Raw genomic sequence first — 20,326 nt, 5'->3', positions numbered from 1 at the left:
TAAAGGAAGTAAAAATCTGCAGAGGACAAAATTCTAACAACTCCAGTTGCTGGTTGTGACTGCATGAGTATTTCTGTTTGGGAACTTCATGTACGTAGACATGTTAAAATGAGACAGACTTAATTCTGTGAGTTCTGAAAGGGGGGAATGAAAAGAGACTGACTAAATTAGCAGTTCTGTTATAAAGAGAATCTTACATTCATGTCATTGCTTTCTCCAAACTGTGCTGCTTAGTGCTGGCATCACAGAGAAAGCAAGGAGGATAAAGTGTAAGCCACTTTATGTGACATCAAGTGCCACATTAAACCAGTAATAGCTTGGACATGCCTACAGTGAATGGCTTCACTTCTTACAGACAGGAATGAGATGTGAAATTGTTCTGCACTTCATTCAGTCAGCCTCGAGCCACAGAGGAGCTGTAAAAGTTGCAATAAATGACACTTTTGGAATAAGTCATTAAACTAATTTCTATTAGCTTCCACGAGCAGTAAGTCTTTTTCATATCATTCCTGACGGAGGAAGTATCTAAAAATTACATGTAATTCCTTAAATATACCTCACATTAACACTTAAACAAAAGCGTTTGGAGGAAGTGTGAACCTTGTCTGATGTCATCAGAAGTGCTGCCTACATGCTGCTTGACTCTGCTGGATGGGCTTAGAGCAGGCAGTGGGAGCACTGATTTCACTCAGCATAAAGGCAGGAATTTCATGCCTTGGAGCTCACTATCACTGGGATCCCTTGCCTCAATTAAAACAAACAAATAAAAAAAAAGAGACATAACCAAAAAGTGACTACAAACAGAAGTTTCATGCTGTTATTCCCAGCCATTCAGCCAGTGCAGCAACAAGGTGTTTTTCACTATTTCCTACATATGAACCACATGCAGGTCATGTACCACACACTGCTAGCTGATTGACAGAGCATTTCACATCTGTCCTTTCTAAAACAGCAGTGACTGTTTCAGATTCTAATGTGATCATTTGAAAAGGATCTGCAACAGAAATAAGCTTAGGGTTCATCAACCCACATGACATTGCTGCTGAAGGCTACGTGTCAGCTTTAGTTTTTCTTACTTTGGGGCTTAAAACAGTGACAGTGAACTATTTTGAGGTAGTCCCTTCAGCTTCTGAGCAACTTTTAACATTTCAAAGAGCATCAGAAGGCAGAGGATTTAACATTACTCCATTACTCAATAAACTGGTGCGTTTAATATTAAATTAACCAACTTACAATCTTACAAAAGTCCACCTTACGATTTAATGTGCATTTAACTCTGATCAATGGCCATGCAGATAAGACACTAGATAGCCTTCTTAAAGGAAGACATGAAACTGGGAATAGAAAGAAGTTGGTCATGGACTACTGGGTGAAAACAGAATGATGACAAGGGAATTCCACAAAGGGCAAAACATGCAGTATGATGCTATTTCTCCAAAAATTGATACATCATCATTTGCAAGTAATTTTTTCACAGTCCATAAATTGTTAGGCCACAATTATTAGACCCATAAAAGGGCACTGCACTTGTGGAGGCTGCACCCCTGAAGAAGTTGCCTACAAGCAGTGCATTTGGGTTCATCAATAAAAAAAAATAATAAACAGCAGGGAAGAACTCAAGTACTGTCACTGGTAGCTTCCAAAGGAAGCATGGACTGCATCCAAGGCTCTTGTTTGTCTTCTGCTCATCTACTGATTTCATGTGTTGTGTGGAGTAAATCTGTGCTAGCAGACATTCCTTAACTCTACTGAAATATAGCTGAAGCACTCAGCTTGGGTTGTATCTTCAGGCCTCCAATAACTGGACAACTACCTCCTGGAGCTCACAGTTCATATGGGTAAACTCCAGCAATCAGCATAAAAAATAGCCATTTGGTGAAAGAATGAGCTTACTGATGTTTGTGTTTGACTCTGATTTTAAATGGCTGGCACGCAGCTCAAAAGCTGAGTGCAGATAACGAGCATCATCACATGAAAATATATCTTAGCACTTTAAGTTTATTTCTTTAATTCTTAGATGATTATTTAAAAAGACAAAAACTCATTTCACAGCAAGCAAATAATCTCATAACTTAACAGAACACGCTTGAAATTCTGCTAATGCACACTGTAATTTCATTCTCATTTAAACTATTTTCATGTCCTAAGAAATCATTTGTAAATTTAAATGTTTTTGCTGTATTCCTCTCTTTGTTTTCTAAGGCAAATTCAGCTTTCCAGCGAGAGACAACTAGCAAATAGTACACAGATAAAAACTGGATCTCACCTCTGTCGCTGTCATATAAATATGCAAACTTGGTCCACTGATAGTATTCGATCAAACTAAGAAGAGCTCCCTTGAGGTCAGGTCTCATCTGAATGACAAATGGATGTGTTCCATCTGTTGGGAAGCTCGGAGTTATGAAGGAGACGTGAAGAGTCCCACAAAACGATGTTATGGTGTTTACAGACTTCTTATCATAGAATCCAAAAATAGCAAAGACTCCTCTTGAAAACTGGGAGCAGACTAGGAAGAGAAAGAAAAACAGTTAGGTGGGATTTTTTTTTTCCAAAAATGCACTGAGAATTATGTTTTGTATATATATATATATATATCTTAGAATTGTCTAATTTCACAATGAGAGAGAACCAGAGTAATGCTGTGTTATGGAGATAATTGTGTGTTAGCATTATTAATCAGTAATATAAAGCTTCCAGTTAAAACCACAACAAACATCAAAAGGTGTGGCTTGCAGTCCAAGACTATTTAGAAATTAAATGCACCAAGCTACTCTTAAATTCAACTTATACTGTAAAGTGGTATATAAACATCAGAGGCAGCTGGAATTTATAAAATGAGTTATCATGATCACACATACCACCAAAGGAAGCAGATAATTGTCACATTAAAAATAAATTGGTTCTGAGATCAAGACTCCTCGAGCTTTTTGCACAATTCTTTATATTTCCCCAAATTAAAAAAAAGAAATAAATAAAAATGTTTAAAGCCAGAACTAGAAGCAAGTCTCTTAGCTGCAGAAAACGAGTTGATTTGCTTTAAAGTTTCAGGCATTATTTGAATTCTCTGTGTTTTCAGACTCAGCAAAAGCCAATCTTCCTGGATGACACTTGCAGTGATGCTGCAGAAAGAATAACCTCAGATGTAAATCACATGCTGATTATTCAATTTTTATCACTTGAGACAATTCAAGCCAGCTGATGAACACTGCTGATAAATGCAGCCTGTAGAGAAGAGCTAGTTCTTCTGGGTCATCCTGTTCTTTGATATTGCAAGTTATATTAGTGCCTAGGTTTTGAAAACAGGACAGAGTAAGGAAAAATTCCTCCCTGATTAATTCTGAGATATCACCTACGCATTCTTTGGTTTGCACACTGTCACCTTGAACAAGGCAAATCCTTCTAGACAAAGCCAGCCTCACTGCAAACCCTGCTACACCTGATCTACTGATAGGTATAAATCACCACATAGCTGAGTCTAACTTCTCCTGGCTATTTAGAGTACTAAAGAGCACTAATCCTTGAATACAATTCACATATGAGGGCAGAAATAAATTGACTTATTATTGAAGTTTCTCATATTTGTTATTTTCTCTTTTAAAGTTATCACATCCTTATTAAAAAAAAAAAAGAGATCCTTTATTCATGTTATTATTAATTTCTATTTACTTCGCATGGCTTTTCCTGTCTATCAGAGAATCACAGAATAACCTGAGGGGAAGGGATCCATAAGGATCATTGAGTCCAACTCCTGTCTCTATACGGACCACCCAAAAGTCGTATCGTATGACTGACAGCATTGTCCAGACACCTCGTGAACCTGCCAAAGGCAGATCTCAAGCCATAACTATTTCTATTCTTCAGTTAAAAGTATCTAAACAGCCTAGGTGGAATTCTGAGTCCAACAACTTCAACGCTTCTCCTGTTAACTTTAAAAAGGTCAGAATTTCACCTCAGGTGAGAGGATACAAATGACTAAAAACAACCAATGACTAATCCCCTGTATAAAAGGATGCTGCACAGTCTACCGGGACAAGAGTACAAGACTTCATCTATAATAAACACAATATTTACGAGCACTGCTCTGAAAGTAATGCTTCCTATTTTATTATGTTGGCCAGCAATATCAGAGACAGATGTTGGTGGCATGTCAGTAGAGGTTGAACCTCCAATATTCCATTACATTTTGTTGCCATGTGGCAGATGGCAGCAGAGAGGCTGACAGAATGGTGGCTGACATGGAAGTCAGCGGAAAAGATTGCACGTGGTCACACTGATGCTTGCTGAATATCAATGGAAACCAAACAGTGGACGCCAGCACAGTGAGGTGGTGTCTGATACGATTCAGCAGTAGCAACAGTGGGTTACCTCCTCTGGTGCAGGCTTGCAAGCACAGCCTGCAGGCTCTATTCCGTGGCTGGCAAAAATGCATAGCTAACTTAACTGTGGGATGTAGAAAAGTAGTGCTTTGTGGCTGAGAATTTGCTTGGTCAAATGGCATCACAGAATCACAGGGGTTGGAAGGGACCTCCAGAGGTCATTGAGTCTGACTCCCATTCAAAGCAGCCCCACTTCAGCATGCTGCACAGGTAGGTGTCCAGGCTGGTCTTGAATATCTACAGAGAAAGTGAATCCACAACCTTCCTGGGCAGGCTGTTCCAGTGCTCTGGTACCCTCGCTATGAAGAAGTTTCTTCACATCTTGGTACAGAACTTCCTATGCTCAAGTTTAGGGCCGTTTCCCTTTGTCCCATCCCCACAGACTGCTGAAAAGAGGTTGGCTGTGCACACTCAAGATATTTATAAACTTTAATAAGATCACCTCTGAGTCATCTTTTCTCAAGGCTGAACAGACCCAGTTCACTCAGCCTTACCTCATAAGAAGATGCTCCAGGACCTTTACCATCTTTATGGCCCTCCGCTGGACCCTTTCCAGGAGATCCTTGCCTTTTTTTTTTATACTGGGGAGCCCAAAACTGGATACAGTACTCCAGGTGAGGCCTGACCAGAGCAGAGTAGAGGGGTGGATCACCTCCCTTGCCCTGCTGGCTGCTGCACCCCAGGATCCCATTGGCCTTCTTGGCCACCAGGGCACACTGCTGTCTCAAGGCCAACCTGTTGTCCACCAGGACCCCCGAATCCTGCTCTCCTCTCCAGCAGATCATCCCCCAAGCTGTACTGATACTTGCAGTTATCCCTTCCCAGGTGCATGACTCTACCCTTAATTTTGTTAAAGCTCATCTGGTTTCTTAAGGTAATACATTATTAATAATTAATAAATTAATTATTATTGTGCTCTTTGTACCTGCTGTAGTTTCTATGGTAATAAATAGGAGGCGTTACCATTGGAGGGGCCTATGTATCTCAAGTCAATTAGGGGTATAACACTGATTAAGTTGAAAAAATCTTCTGAAAAGGGCTGTGAATTTTCTAAACAGCTTTTCTGTTTAGTTTACCTGCTAATGCCACTGGACAGTGCTTGAAGAATGAAGGTGCTTTGCACCATTCAGGGGGAAACGTGCAACCAGCTCACTCTCTGCAGAAAAGACCTGGGAGTTTACCACTCACAATTCTTACATTCAGAAAATCATCCATCCATAATTGTACACATCACCTGAGAAAGCTGAGTGCCATCCTCTCGATCTCCCCCACACCAAACCAGGGATGAGCAGAAAGCACATCCTTTGGCTGAGGAAATGAAGTGACAGCATCTCTATCTGCTTACAGCAGTTTAAAAGCTGATCTCCACAAACACTCAATCCCCACAACTATCAATATAAAAGCATAAACACCGTGCATTTCTCCAATTATAAAAGATATAAAATCATTTAATTCAGGAGTGCCCAAATGTTAGAGCAAAACTAACACTAATCTTAAAAGTAAGCACATTATGCACTCTAGCAGATATTAAGATTTACCATAAAAAATCAGGATAAACTTCAAAAGTTTATCAGCAATGATCAGTGTTATGGTTGAACACTGAAATATCTCAGTTCTATGCTTGCATGTGTGAAATTCCTATTAAGGATCAGCGGGAGGGCACCTGTGCAACATAATAAAAGCTTGCTAAAATAATTATTTAGAATGTCACAAGATAAATGCTTGCAACTGTTTGGGGACTCTTATTCTCCGAGGGCAGGAGGGAAAAGAAGGGGGAATATTTTTAAGTACACAACGGCGATCCAGTGGTTCTAAAGCAGAAAGTGTAGATCTTTCTGGCAGGATTCCTACATTAGACCACCAAATCTACAGCCATGTTGTTGCTACTGGAATATGTTAGCTTTTATAATAACTAATCACATGCTGTTCATGATTATTAGAGTAAAAAAAAAAAAAAAATCATGGTGATAAGGACTCAGAAGTCACTGAAACATGAAAGACACGTTAAAGACATCAGAAACAACTGCCAGGATTTCTTTCTTTCAAGCTCTTCCATACAAATCATTTCTCTTTAGGTTTATGTTCTTCCCAGAAGTGGTCAGTGGCCTACAGAGCAACAAGAGGACAAGAATCAGATATGCTCATTTCGTCATCATTTTTCTGGACAGTCTTGCTTAGACTGGTAAACAACGGGGGATACCAAGGAACAGAGTAAATAATTAAAGGAATCTGAGAAACAGTTATAACAAAACCTTCTTCAAATTGCTAAGAACTCTCCATTTTCTATTTGAATTATTCTGTTCATTTAACTAAGAGGCAAAGATCTATTTTGTTCTTGTTTTCCTGAACACTGTAGATGGGTCCGAATGTTTTTTTTCCAAACACTAAGGGCTTGATTCATTCAACACACACAAACACACACACAAAGTTAAGCTTATGTCTGCAATGAGAAATAGATGTCTTGTTAAAGGAACACAAAAACTACCTACTCAGTTATTTACCCTTCCATTGATGCCTATACCTGTTTCTGCTTTTTACCATAATGTACTCATAGCTTACTTTATTTAATACTTTCTCCACTACATTATCCTCTTTTATCTATTAAATTCTACATAGATTTTCAAGGCCAGATTGAATGGGATCCTGGGCAGCCTGACCCAGCATTGGCAAACCTGCCCACAGCAGTGGCTTTGAACTGGACAGTCTTTAAGGCCCTTCCAACTGAAGCCATTCTATGATTACATGATGATTAAAACAAATGTCTCTTAGTACCTGTATGAGGATACAATAAAGTAAAAGATACGACTTAAGATTCTTTTAACTGTCACAAGGATTGTGCTGTTATTTGTAAATAAGAGAGTTTTGATACTCGGTTTCTGTCCAAAAGGTGAAAATTTTTAATTACTAAGAAGCTATTCACCCTCCAAAGCTTGCATTTTAAGTGATGTTGGCATTACCATAGCTTTACATGTTATTTTGTTGTAGTAAATTGTTTTGCCACAGTGCTAACAGAATGGCTTCAATATTGACATAGGGAAACAAGCCTTTAGCACGTATTATTTAACCATGTCCAATCATTCCCTTCTACATAAAGAAACTACAGCATCAGTGTGAAGAAACAGTCAGGCACAGCCTCTGCAAAGGGACACAAAACAAAGAAATTCTTCCTGGTCTGTAAAGCTGACAGGTGTGTCAGAAGCAGCCAGGAACAAGACACAGAAATCAAATGCCCAGTTGTTGATTTCAGCCTCTGAAAGGCAACATTAAGAACAAACGGACAGCAGAAAGGAACCACAAACAATATATTGAGCAATAGTAGCAAAAATTATAAATAAGCGAGCACCACAGCTGCCAAAAGAATTCACATATGATTGAAGCCACATCAGAAAATCATTATGAGAATAAAAAAAAAGCATGGAATGCTTCCAAAGCTGCTGAGAAAAATGCAGCATAGCAGACAGCATATTGTATGCACTTCCACAGACTACAGAATTCTTTTGTATTGGTTTTCTATATCGTCTCTCTGTGGTTTGTTTTACCCATTCAGTTCATACTGCCACGTTGCAGATATGAGGGATAAATTTCTTCTCAAGATAAAAGGCCAAAGCTTCATGCTAGGACTCAGTAAAACACAGAAAAAACAGCAACAAATAAAGTCTGGTACTTTAAAGTCCCAAGGTATCTTTTGGCAAAACTGAGAGGCAAATCAATGCCAATTAAAACATCAGTGGTAATAAGAACTGAAAATATGCTGCATTTCTGGAAGACAAGAAAAATCTTTACATCTCTTTTTGCTATTTTTAACCCCAGCACCAATTAATGTGGACTTTCATCTTATTTCTAAGCATTTATGAAAATCTGCATGTGTGGAATTATAGCCATTCCATACTAATCCAAACTGTGTATCCAACCTCTTTGTAGGTTGCATGTGTATACACACACAATGTTTATAAACAAATGAAACAACAGCAACCAGACTCACTTGGAGAAAAATATGATGAGTATCAAATATTGAGAACGCATACAATAATAAGGAATGAAATAATCCTTTAGTATCTCAGTGATGTGTTCCTCATTCATACTTCGTGCTGCTACACTGAATTTACAACTTGGAGCAACAACTTGGCCATTACTAAACAAAGAATCTCCAACAGAAATGAGGTTTCTGTTTTGCACAGAGACAGCGGGAGGAATTATCACAGGAGACAGAGAGAAGAAAGCAAAATTGAAATCCCATGACTGCAATATTAGTAGGGGACCACTATGGTGAAGCCACCTCTCTAGCAGAAGTGCCGTCTTCAGGTTTTTTTTTTGCTATGAATTTAACTGTTCAGATATCATGTGACTGGAACTTTCCACACCATTTTCAGCAACAGAGGCTTTGATCATTGTGAAATATTAGATTCAAAACCTGGACTGCTGCAGTGCAAAACCAGCTCAGAGACCGGAGGAGAGGCAAATTAATTTATTTCAACCAGTCAATCATACTTCACGCTGAGAAAAGAAATTTTGTGCCAATATAGGATATTTTTGGCAAGTACAAAAAAGCCTCCAAGAAGTTAGGGGCCATCTGTTAGGAAAGTACATGATGGTATGGCACAGCTTCTTTATATGCTAATGCGGCGGTAATGAAGGTGGTAAATAAACATCATGCTCAGATAGAAACAACAGGTCAGAAAAACAGTCTGTTTCAACGACAGTTGCATTCAATTACATATTGCTTGGCTGTGTACTGTAAGCATTTTAAAATCTTTTTCATTGCTAGGCCAATTGCCGTGATGCAAAAGAAATCACTGCAAACACCGCTGAAAGAACCGTGATAAAACAATTATGCTTTTACGAATAAAGTAAGAACTCTGTAATAAAATTAAAATGCAGTGCAAGTCTTTTCGTGAAGAACATGCCCGTAATCCAATGAATCCTTACAGAGCTCTTTGGATCACAGAATCATAGGATGGTTTTTGTTCGAAGGACCCTTTAAGATCAGCTACTTCCATCCTCCCACTAGACCAGGTTGCTCACAGCCCCGTCCAGCCTGGCCTTGAATGCATTCAGGGAAGAACCCCAGCTCTCCTCAGCCTGACACTGTAGGATGCTAGTGTATTTGTATAGACCCCTATTTCAAGGTCAGGCTATATGGGGCCATGGGCAGCCTGATCCAGTGGGTGACAACCCTGACCACAGCAGGTTTGGAGCCAGATGATCTTTAAGGTCCCTTACAACTCAAGCCATTCTATACTATAACAACATACTGTAATTCTATACTACCAGCTGCAAGTACAATTCTTCCTAAGCTCTGAATCTGGTGACCTGGCAAATCTTTTAATTCCAAATGTAATGTTACCTTGTCTCCAAAAACCAAAATATTCTTCTGGAAGCTTCCTTACCCCGCATCACTAAACTCTCTCCCCCCCCTACTCCCTCAAATAAAAAAAGTATTATTTCTACTTAATGAAATTTAACTTTCATGTATTTGTTTCCTTCAGATTTAAAGTCACCTTATAAATCTGTCTGCCTTTGTCACTTCTTCGTACCTTCCTGAACAATTACAATCTTGCAGTAGCATAAAATTTGTCACTGTAAGTGTCCAACAAGTACCACCTCCTGGATGCAGGTGCAAGTAATCAAATCTAAGAGGCTTTTCAGAGCCATGCTGCAAGCTATGGAGAAGTCAGCTCTAATGAAAGAAGATGCTGAGACTGTCTTGAAAAAAAATAAAATAAAATCTAGATAAGACTTAAGAAAACTGCTATAAGGAATAAAGAGGATAAGAGGATTTCCAAAGGCAGAGAAAGTACAGCAGGAAATAAGTGATCTGCGGCTCTCAAAATACTTCATACTGTAGTTGTAAAGGAACAATCTATTATATTCCAGCCAGTCATTTCTGACCTGCAATACCTCCAATATGAGGAAAAGGGCTGAAATTCACTCCTAGACATTTATTGCTTACATCTCTCTCTGAACTGAAGAAAGTGGAGCCCTCTCATAGTGCAAAGCACTGCAGCCTGCACCCCTTCAGACCCACACAGTCAGCAGACAACAAGCAACTTTGCTGCAACTCACTGCCCTACCTATCCCAAGGCTCATGCTCTCCAGGTGGCTGAATTCACTTTTAAAATAAACCTTCCAGCTGGAAACGTTGGCATAAAGATACTCTGCAGAGAATATCTTCCACAAGCTAATGGTTAATCTAATAATAAGACAGATACATGAGACCTTGATTCCCAACCCTAATAACTTCTACTCCCTCACAGCCAAACCCACAACCCTCTTCCATATGGAACAGCTTCCAGCCTGCACTGTTCCAACCTAAAGCATCTACCCACAGCAAAGGGTGTGTTACATCACAAGTGCTTTTCTTTTCTTTGCTGTCTTATGAGGCTGCAGTTCGAGACATAAAATTTAATTCCTGTGATGACATTCACTAGGACAATCAGCTGTTAAACTAATTGCTAGGCTTTACATGGATTTACAAATGATCTAATACTCACATGACACACCTTCCTATCTGCATGCCCCATTTTTCCAAGGAGTTTAGAAGTAACAGAAACATTACACATTTCTGTACCGTTCAGTAAACATCATTAGTAATACAAATCAGAAATACAGTAAAATCCTCCTAATTAGGACACCTTAGCAAACAGTTCATTGCTCTGATTATACAACTCTTTCAATAAAGAGGTTTTTCAGAAAGTAAGACAGCACAGAGAGCATCAGGACAATAAAGTAAAATAAGGCAAGCATAGGAAGAAAAGTCCAGTTCCTTGCAGTTTAGTTAGTTTGTTCCTTTAATCCATACTGACTGGATGCATTTCAAAATGAATTGAAAGTTTGATTCTCAACTGCTATTTAGTAAACATTAGTTCAGCACTGGAAAAAAAAAATCCTTGTTTAACAAATCTTACAAATATGTGATGAAACATAGGTGCCTTAGTAAAACAATGATTCTTCCTTCAAAGTGCAAAATACTACAGTACTTGCCTCACTATGACTGAAATTACAGTTGTGGATATCTTCTTCCTGTGCTCAGACCGCACAGGAACAGGGCTAATGAGCTCAGGTGAAGTTTTATACCATCTAGCCTCGATTACTTAACATGAGCATCTAGGTTGTACTACAGACTACATACAAAGAACCATAGAAGTACAGAACCACCTGGGGCAAAAAGGACCTCAACAGTCACCTAGTTCCAACCCCCTGCTATGTGCAGGGTCACCAACCAGCAGACCAGGCTGCCCAGAGCCACATCCAGCCTGGCCTTGAATGCCTCCAGGGATGGGGCATCCAACTGAAACCCCCTTGTACCTTGCAGTCACTTGCTGCAGTTCCAGCCAGGATGGCCCTGAGGAAGCTAATCTCAGCCATCAAGCTGACACGCACAAACACTATACCATGAAATAAAATAATTAATAGAGAAAACCCATACCATGAATAAATCCAATCTGAAAACATTTTCCCACTTAGTGCTATGATATCATCCGAGGTACACAGTTTCTGGGCCTTTGGGTTCTCCATCAGGTTCTGTGTCAATATCAATAGTCAATCTTTCTGTATTTGACTTGACCATCTCATTTTCCATTACAAGTAAACCGTTTATGTCAAAATACACACAGTTTAATTTTGAAAGTTGAATAGTAAGCCACCTTCAGACATTCCTTATCTGCATGGATTCTGTACTCACAGATCACAAATGCTACATTATCAAGCTCCAGCCCTGCTGCCACAGGCAGGGCCACCTCTATGTTTAATACTAGACCAGGCTGCGCAGGGCCCCATCCAACCTGGCACTGAACACCTCCAGGGACGGGGCATCCACAGCCTCTCTGGGCAGCTGTTCCAGCACCTCACCATTCTCTCTGTAAAGAACTTCCCCCTGACATCCAACCTAGATCTTCCCTCCTTCAACTTAAAACCATTTCCCCTCGTCTTGCTATTATCTATTCTTTCAAAGAGTTGATTCCCTTCCTGTTTGTAGGCTCCCTTTAGGTACTGAAAGGCTGCAGTGAGATCATCCCACAGCCTTCTTTTCTCCAGGCTGAACAAGCCCAGCTCCCTCAGCCTGTCTTCGTAGGAGATGTGCTCCAGCCCTCTGATCATCTTTATGGCTCTCCTCTGGACCCTCTCCAACAGCTCTCTCTCTTTCTTGTACTGGGGGCTCCAGACCTGGACTCAATACTGCAGATGGGGCTTCATGAGGATAGAGTAGAGAAGAACAATCACCTCCCTGTCCCTGCTGACCACCCCTCTTCTGATGGAGCCCAGGATACCATTTGCTTTCCAAGCTACAAGAGCACACTGCTGGCTCATGTTAAGCTTTTCATCCACCAGGACCCCCAGGTCCTTCTCTGCAGGGCTGCTCTCAAGGACCGCTCCTTCCAGTCTGTATGGATGCCTGGGATTCCTCTGGCCCAAGTGCCAAACCTTGCACTTTGCTGTGTTGAACCTCATTAGGTTCACCCAGGCCCACCTTTCAAGTCTATTGAGATCCCTCTGAACGGCATCCCTTCCTTCCACTGTGTCAACCACACCACTCAGCTTGGTGTCGTCAGCACTCGATTCCATCATCAATGTCATTGATAAAGATGTTAAAGAGCACCAGTCCCAAGACAGACCCCTGGGGGATGCCGCTCATTACTCACCTGGACATAGGGCCATTGATGACCACCCTCTGTCTGTGGCCTTTCAACCAATTCCTTATCCATCGAGTGGTCCACCCATCAAATCCACATCCCTCCAACTTGGAGATAAGGATGTGGTGGGGGACCACATCAAAGACCTTGCTCAAGTCAGGTAAATGACATCGGTTGCCTTCCCCTTGTCCACCAATGCCATCACCCCATCATAGAAGGCCACCAGACTGGTTGGACATGACCTTCCCCTGGTGAAGCCGTGCTGGCTGTCTCCTCATGTGATCAAGCATGTCATTCAAGAGGATCTGTTCCATGATCTTCCCAGGCACAGAGGTGAGACTCACCAGCCTGTAGCTCCCCAGATCCTCCTTACTCCCCTTCTTATAAATGGCAGTGATGTGACTCTTTTTCCAGTCACCTGGGACCTCACCAGGCAGCCACGACTTTTCAAATATGATGGATCAGCAACCACCTCAGCCAGCTCCTTCAGAACCCTGGGATGCACTCCATCCAGCCCCATAGATTTGTACACATTCAGTCTCATGAGGTGGTCTCGGACTTGCTCTGCCCTTACAGTGGAGTGGGATTTACTCCTCTAGTCCTCACCTAGTGGTTTAGGTATGCAGTGCTCAGGGATGTGAGAAATACTAGAATCTTTGCTCCCAATGTAGACCGAGGCAAAGAACTCACTCAGTACCTCAGCCTTCTCCTCATCTGTCAAAGCCAGATTTTACATTTACCAAAGGAGGTACACTCGCTTTGGCCTGTCTCTTCTGGCCAATGTACCTGTAGAATGAATGCCTCTGAGGTAGTAAGATTGGGCTTAGTAAGAAGATCCCATCACCCCATTCCAACTGTTGTCTCCGTGCTGTGCCCAAAAGCAGGCTACAAAGTCATACAACATCCTTCTATAGCAATATTTCTTCCTGCAGCTGAAAGCAGCAGACATGAAAGTCACAAAACTGTCTGCTGAATATATAGGATCAGAAACTCATTTTCAGAGCCTGATTTTTTTTTTTTTTTTTTTTACCAGGATGAATGTGTTTGCTTTAAAATTTATCATAATTTGACTGAAATAAACAACCATTAAAATATTTACCAACACTACTTAGTAAGTACTATCGGATTTAGAAACTGCAAATAAAGCTTTGTAATTTCCCTTGCAAATAGTGATGAGAGACTAATACCATTTCCAGGCACAGCTTTAGCCAAGACAACGTCCATTGCAGGCATATTTACATCTTAGAGATGAGAATCCCCTATCCCTTTACAACAAATATCAGAATAAAGTATTTAGTACCAATTGTCCTTCCAGAAAACTGTAGGTTTCTAGAGATGCAACAATTTAAACCAGCTGACAATTAGCACTGGAAAAGTACATTACAGTCATTAGAAAAAACATTATCTGCACTGCTCACCAGAAAGCAAGACTAAGGACCTAGTTAGACTGGCCCAGCAACTTGAGAGCCTCTCACAGCATATTCTATGCTCTGGTCATTATTACTGTGCCTTGTGTATATTAGTGAGCAGTGGAGAACTCCAGAATGAAAAGTTAGTATTGAAGATCAAGCGTACACAATTCAGAGGTTTTATTCCAGACTAACTTCAGGTTGACCTTCTGGACTAAACACCCACAGGTAGATTCTGGAAACAAATCTGCAAGCTTTGTTTCATTCAAAAATAATTTGTTTCTTATACTCCAAAATCACTCCATAACAAAAAAGTAGTAAAGTCAGTGATTTTCTTCAAAAAAAGCATTGTTAATCCAAACTGTATGGCTCAGGTGGAAGTACCCGTGTATTTTCAGCAGGTATGAAAGGCTTATTTCCATTTAAATCTAAGTAAAACGTTATAGAATTGTGCACTGCCATAACTGGTTATATTGGACTGCTTAAGTTTATTATCAATTTAACACTTCAGGTTTGTTCACCGACAGCATTTCTAAAAATGAATTTACTTTAAGAATTGAAGCACTAAGCTTCAAGAGTTTAATTTTTCACACTGATATGTGAACAGGTTACATCTGTTCTCACATTAAAAGCAATAAAAGACATTCTGTTTACCCACGTTGACATCTTGCACAGTGCTGCTATTAGTATCTTGTTCCGTGTTTTATTTGAAGTTCTAATTGACTGAAATAATCCTAAAGGTGACATTCCTCAAAGAAATGTTACCTGTCTTCTCTCTCATTATATTCAAAGGCTCATCATTTTCAAAGGCACTTCAAACAAGGGTCATGATTTGGCTATCTGTTTCATGAGGTGAACTGAAGGCACTGGCAAACTACAGTAAATCATACCATACATCTCGTAGACTGATCTGCTGTTCTTTCAAGAGGCTATTTAAAATTTCCAGTACAAGCCAGCTGGAGTGGCTGCTGTACACTGCAGAGGCAGTAGCCCAACTTCAAATAACTAGGCTTGAGAGCTGTAACATGGGACTGAGCCACTGCAATTTAAAAAAAAATTAACGTACCTCAACTCTACCAACATTCTGTGTTACTTTGGACAAACAATATAAGATTTCTGTGTCTCTGTTTTTATTTGTAGGCTGGACATTCATCTTCTCATGGAAACATCAGATCAGTAAATTTCTGAATGACAGAGACAAGCAGTATCTTTTCATTGATGAACACCACAAATTCCATCCCTACAAATCAGCAGCTCGATCAGCTCCTGAGGTTGAACAGCTGAGGCTATCCTAATATTGAAAAGACGAACATTGTTTCAAGAGTTTCCCCTACCTGAAATTCAGTAGCTATTACAGATTTTGGAAAACATTGTTGGGTGGTTTGCATGTTTGCTCGTTTGGGCATTCTTCCCATAGTTAAATTAAGAAACAATATTTATATTACTCCAAATGATAGTGATTAAAAACATTATGTCTCCAGGCCACACAATATACTTAATGGAAATGCTACCTATGGTTATAACTTCTTCCAGGGGCACCTGGTATCTCATACTGCTTGCTCAAAGTGATCAGCTTCTGCGCATGCAACATTCTAATGCATATATATAGGCTCTTAAAATTGCTTCTAAAAATACATCTGATCAGCATGTAATGCAACAAAATGCAATACTTTATAGCATATGGCTTGCAAAGCAGCGAAGTAAAGGACACACCTAGATCTCAGCTGTGGCATGCCACCTACTTTGCTCCATAACATTTATATAAACATATGGCTCATCCTAGGTGGCAAGCCACCACTAAAGCACAGGTGTTTTCTCTCACTTGAATTCATGACCCCTACAACACAAAGCTGCAGTCAGCTCTTTTAGTTGCATATTCAATGTCAATTCCGTTGTATAAGTTTGCTTAGTCTTTTCTACAAGAAACAAATGGAAATTCTGCATTATACCCACGCAAGACAAAACACCTACACTGAGTATTGTTTAAACGTATTTCCCTCTGGAGAACATGGCCTGATTAAAGCTCACTGATAATGATAAATACCACATAACAAGGATGATGCATTTTTAAAGGACAAACTTAACGAGTTTCACCAGAGGCAGATAGGTTCCCTAACTTGCTGTGAAAATGGAATCAAAGTCTCATTCATTCTGGCTTGTTACTCATAGAGGTTAACTTGAACATTTTAGCTTATATGCATTTCCCAGTCTTTGCACTTCCATAGTACTTACTTCAGAACTTTTCTGTATGGATACCATATCCTCCCCATTAGCACAGTCTCTCTCACTTGCTTTTCACCTGGCTAGAACCTCTCCATTGAAAGAAGTCATCAATTTAGTATGTTCTGTTCCCCTAAGGATCAGAAACTGACAGAAAGCGTATTTCAAACACTGCCAATTCATTACATGATCAAAGGAGCACTCTACCACATCATGAATCAGAAAAAGCTCACAAACAAATCAAGTCAAATAGAAGTACTTCTATGACAGCTTGTAAGTTTAATATGTAACTCAAATCAGAAGATGCACATCTACAGTTTAAAAACAAAAAAGAAAAGCAAAGAACAGCTAACAAGAAATTAAAGACCTTGATGAGACCTGGATAGGCTGGAGAGTTGTGTGGAGAAGAAGCTGATGGGGGGCAAATATAAAGTTCCGTACCTGGAGAGAAATAACTATGCATCACTACAGCTTAGGGGCTGACCTGATAGAAAGAATCTCTGTGGAAAAGAATCTGGGTGTTCTGGTGTACAGCAGATGGGCCATGAGCCAACAGTGTGCCCTTGTGGCCAAGAAGGCTGATGGTACCCTGGACAGCACTAAAAAGAGCGTGGCCAACAGGGTGAAGGAGGTGATCCTCCCCCTCTGCTATGCCCTGGTGAGGCCACATCTGAAGTACTGCGGCCAGTTCTGGGCTCCCCACTACAAGAAAGGCAGGGAACTTCTAGAGAGATTCCAGCTGCAGGCCACAAAGATTGCTAGGGTCATGGAGAATCTCCCTTACAAAGGAAAGGCTGAGGGACCTGAAACTGTTCAGCCTGGAAAACTCTGAGAGGGAATCTTGCCAATGCTTATAAACATCTAATGGACAGGAGTCAAGTGGATGGGGCCAGTAGTTTTTCCACTACTAACACACAAATATGGGAGATAAATGACCTTGTTTATGTAAATGTAACTAGTCACAGCCTTCCTTGACGTATTCAAATGACAGTCATGAAAGTCAAATTTTGAGCAAGCATGTGCTAACTACCTTAGGCAAAGTATATCTCAAGCATTATTCATCTTTTATGTAAAAATATGACTTGACCTGTGTTTATCGCAACTATCTCATTAAAAAAAATCATTCCCCAACAGGAATCTGAGATAGAGTATCAACTCAGACAGTGAGACTTCACTAAAATAATGATTTGAAGAATGACCTATTCAAAGAGCAAGCTTAAAGGCTGATTTTCTTTTACCTTCAATTTCTTTGTTGTCTTAATTTTTCCAGCCCTTTCCATTGTCCCTCTCTACTCCACCTTCACAAGGCCCCATCTGCAATAGTGCACCTAGGTATGGGGCACCCAGTACATGAACGATGTGGAGCTGCTGGAATGGGTCTAGAGGAGGGCCATGAGGGTGATCAGTGGGCTGGAGCACCTCTTCTATGAAGAAAAGTTGAGGGAGCTGGGCTAGTTCAGCCTGAAGAAGAAAAGGCTCCAGGAAGACATCATCATGGCCTTTCAATACATAAATAGAGCTTAAAACCAGGAGACTTCTTATCATGGCGTGGTAGTGACAGAACAAGGAGAATGGTTTTAAACTAAGAGGGAAATTATATTAGATGCTAGGGGGAAATTTTTCACTCAGGATGGTGAGGTGCTGGAACAGACTGCCCAGGGAAGTTGTGGATGCCCCATCTCTAGAGGTGGTCAGTTGAGGCCAGGTTAGATGGGACCTGGGCAACCTGATCCACTGGATGGCAGCCCTGCCTACAGAAGGGTGCTGGAACAAGATTATCTTCAAGGTCCCTTCCAATCCAAGCCATTCTAAGATTCTATGACCTTGACTACATGCCCAGTCAAAACAAAACAAAACAAAAGCCCCCGCATAGCAGTTTTATACAAAGTCACAGACAGTAAAAATGACAAAGCTCTGAAAATCTAGTCTTAAACCACTTTCCTTCCATGGCAGGACCATGTATTTTACCCACAGGCACCACCTGCTGCATGCTTTCCCTGATCACTAATGAGTCCAATGCCCATTATGGCAGCTAAGCCCAAACAATGAAAGCTGCAGCATTAAGTGACAAAAGCACATGAATGGCACTTTTGGCACCAGCATATAGAAATGACAAGGGGTCAGTTTTCAAGAATACATTCCTTGCTGGGGGTTTTTGAATAACATACTAACTTTCTGACTTCAGGTAAGCTATCCCAATTTCTGCTTGGTACACCTATGCAAATAGTCTCAGAGTTTCCAACCACTGCAAAAGTCTTTTAAGCAATAAATTATTATTAACTGATGTTAAGTTGCAGTTACAGCATCTGCATCAGCTTTTGCAAGAAGGATGAAAACGAATAATTCCTCTGAAACCTAAAGGTAAAGCCAAGAAAGAACCACACAGTCATTGGAAAAATGTAATTTGTATGGTTAAATAATTCCATTGCACATTTCCTATTGTTCCCTCATGCTCAATCACAGAAGGTGTCCCTTTTCTTGTACTTCAGCTAGAAAGAGTGCTGTTTCATTGTTGACCAGCCGCTGTTTTCAGAGGTGTTCAACTGAAAGTCCTACAAACAATGCTTTCCTTTAACATGATATGACCTCAACAGCTTTCAGCTTGAGCACCAACATTTGCCCAGCCCCATCTCACAGACCTTTGGCCTTTCAATAGTTAAGCTCTTTGGCTACTGGCATTTTTAACTGAAATCTGAAACTCTGCAGAACACTCTCTTTGGTAATGATATGATGCATTAGGAAGTAGTGCCTTTGCTTTTCGGTGCAGGAAAAGACTAGGTCTGCGTCATCCAGCTGAGTCACACCAATAGATTAAGTAAGGGCACCCACATCAGAGAGTGATGTGATGACAGTATAGGAAGAGAAAAACACTTTTCTAAATTTTTAAGTAAAGCAAGCAATAAAAACAACAGTGAAACTAACACCTTTGAAATCATTAAAATTACCTAAATCATTCCAGAGGGGACTTGTACAGATATTAAGGAGAAATTTCCCTTTGTGTTCAAAGGTCTGAAATACTTGTTTATCACTGAAAAAAAAAAAAAAAAACCACCACAATTCCATCTACAAAAGTAATGACAGTAATGAGCCACCATTATGATTAACCATATAATTGTTACTGGAGAACTATTTTACAAGCACAGCACATTTCAGTATCACTTCAGTTAAAAAAAAAAAAATGGAGGCACTGTTGAAGCTGAGTAACTTCCATGAAAGATAAAAACTGCAGGTGTGTTGTGAGTAGATTTAAGATCCAGAAGAGCAAGTATTTCAGAAAAACCCACCTACCTGTGATCGTATCCCTGAAGCAGGTTCATACAAGGTACTAAATGCTCAATCCAAATACTGGCAGTTCAGCCAGAAGAGAAAAATCAATTTTTTTTTAATGGTCCTTTGGGATGACATGGCTTGCAGCAAATTTGGTGTTTTTTGGTACATTGCCTACGCTCCAGAAAAAAAACAATGAAGATACCTAAAGGACCTATAGAAGATGAAATCATTGAGTGACAGTTCAGTGACTGGCAGTCGAGGAAAGAAAGCCCTTCATGTCCCAACTCACAGGATGCAGTGTGAGACATCTTTTACAAAATCACAGCAAGCTGCAGATCGCTGTGGAGCAAGATAAAGACAAAAAGAGGGCAGTAGGTCAGACTCAATTTCTGTGGAAGAAGAAAAGCAGCTAACCTGTTGA

The 20,326-nt window shown here is 40.3% G+C and overlaps 1 protein-coding gene across 6 annotated transcripts in view; it reads right to left on the bottom strand.

Moving 5' to 3' along the window:
* Nucleotides 1-20,326, bottom strand: part of GRIA2 (glutamate ionotropic receptor AMPA type subunit 2) — an 82,433-nt gene that overhangs the window by 42,960 nt on the left and 19,147 nt on the right. For all 6 annotated transcript variants that reach the window (XR_016465717.1, XR_016465718.1, XR_016465719.1 and 3 more), the window contains exon 3: nt 2,267-2,506. Coding sequence is in view for 3 of the 6 variants with exons in the window: in XM_031614250.2 (XP_031470110.1) it covers nt 2,267-2,506 (240 nt within the window). In the remaining 3 variants the exon portion in view is untranslated. The remainder of the gene's footprint in view (nt 1-2,266; nt 2,507-20,326) is intronic.

Source organism: Phasianus colchicus, chromosome 4, assembly GCF_987193195.1.
Source record: "Phasianus colchicus chromosome 4, bPhaCol1.hap1.1, whole genome shotgun sequence".
Lineage (NCBI taxonomy): Eukaryota > Metazoa > Chordata > Aves > Galliformes > Phasianidae > Phasianus > Phasianus colchicus.
Note: the sequence above shows the minus strand (reverse complement) of the source record. Positions and strands in the feature narration are given on the sequence as shown.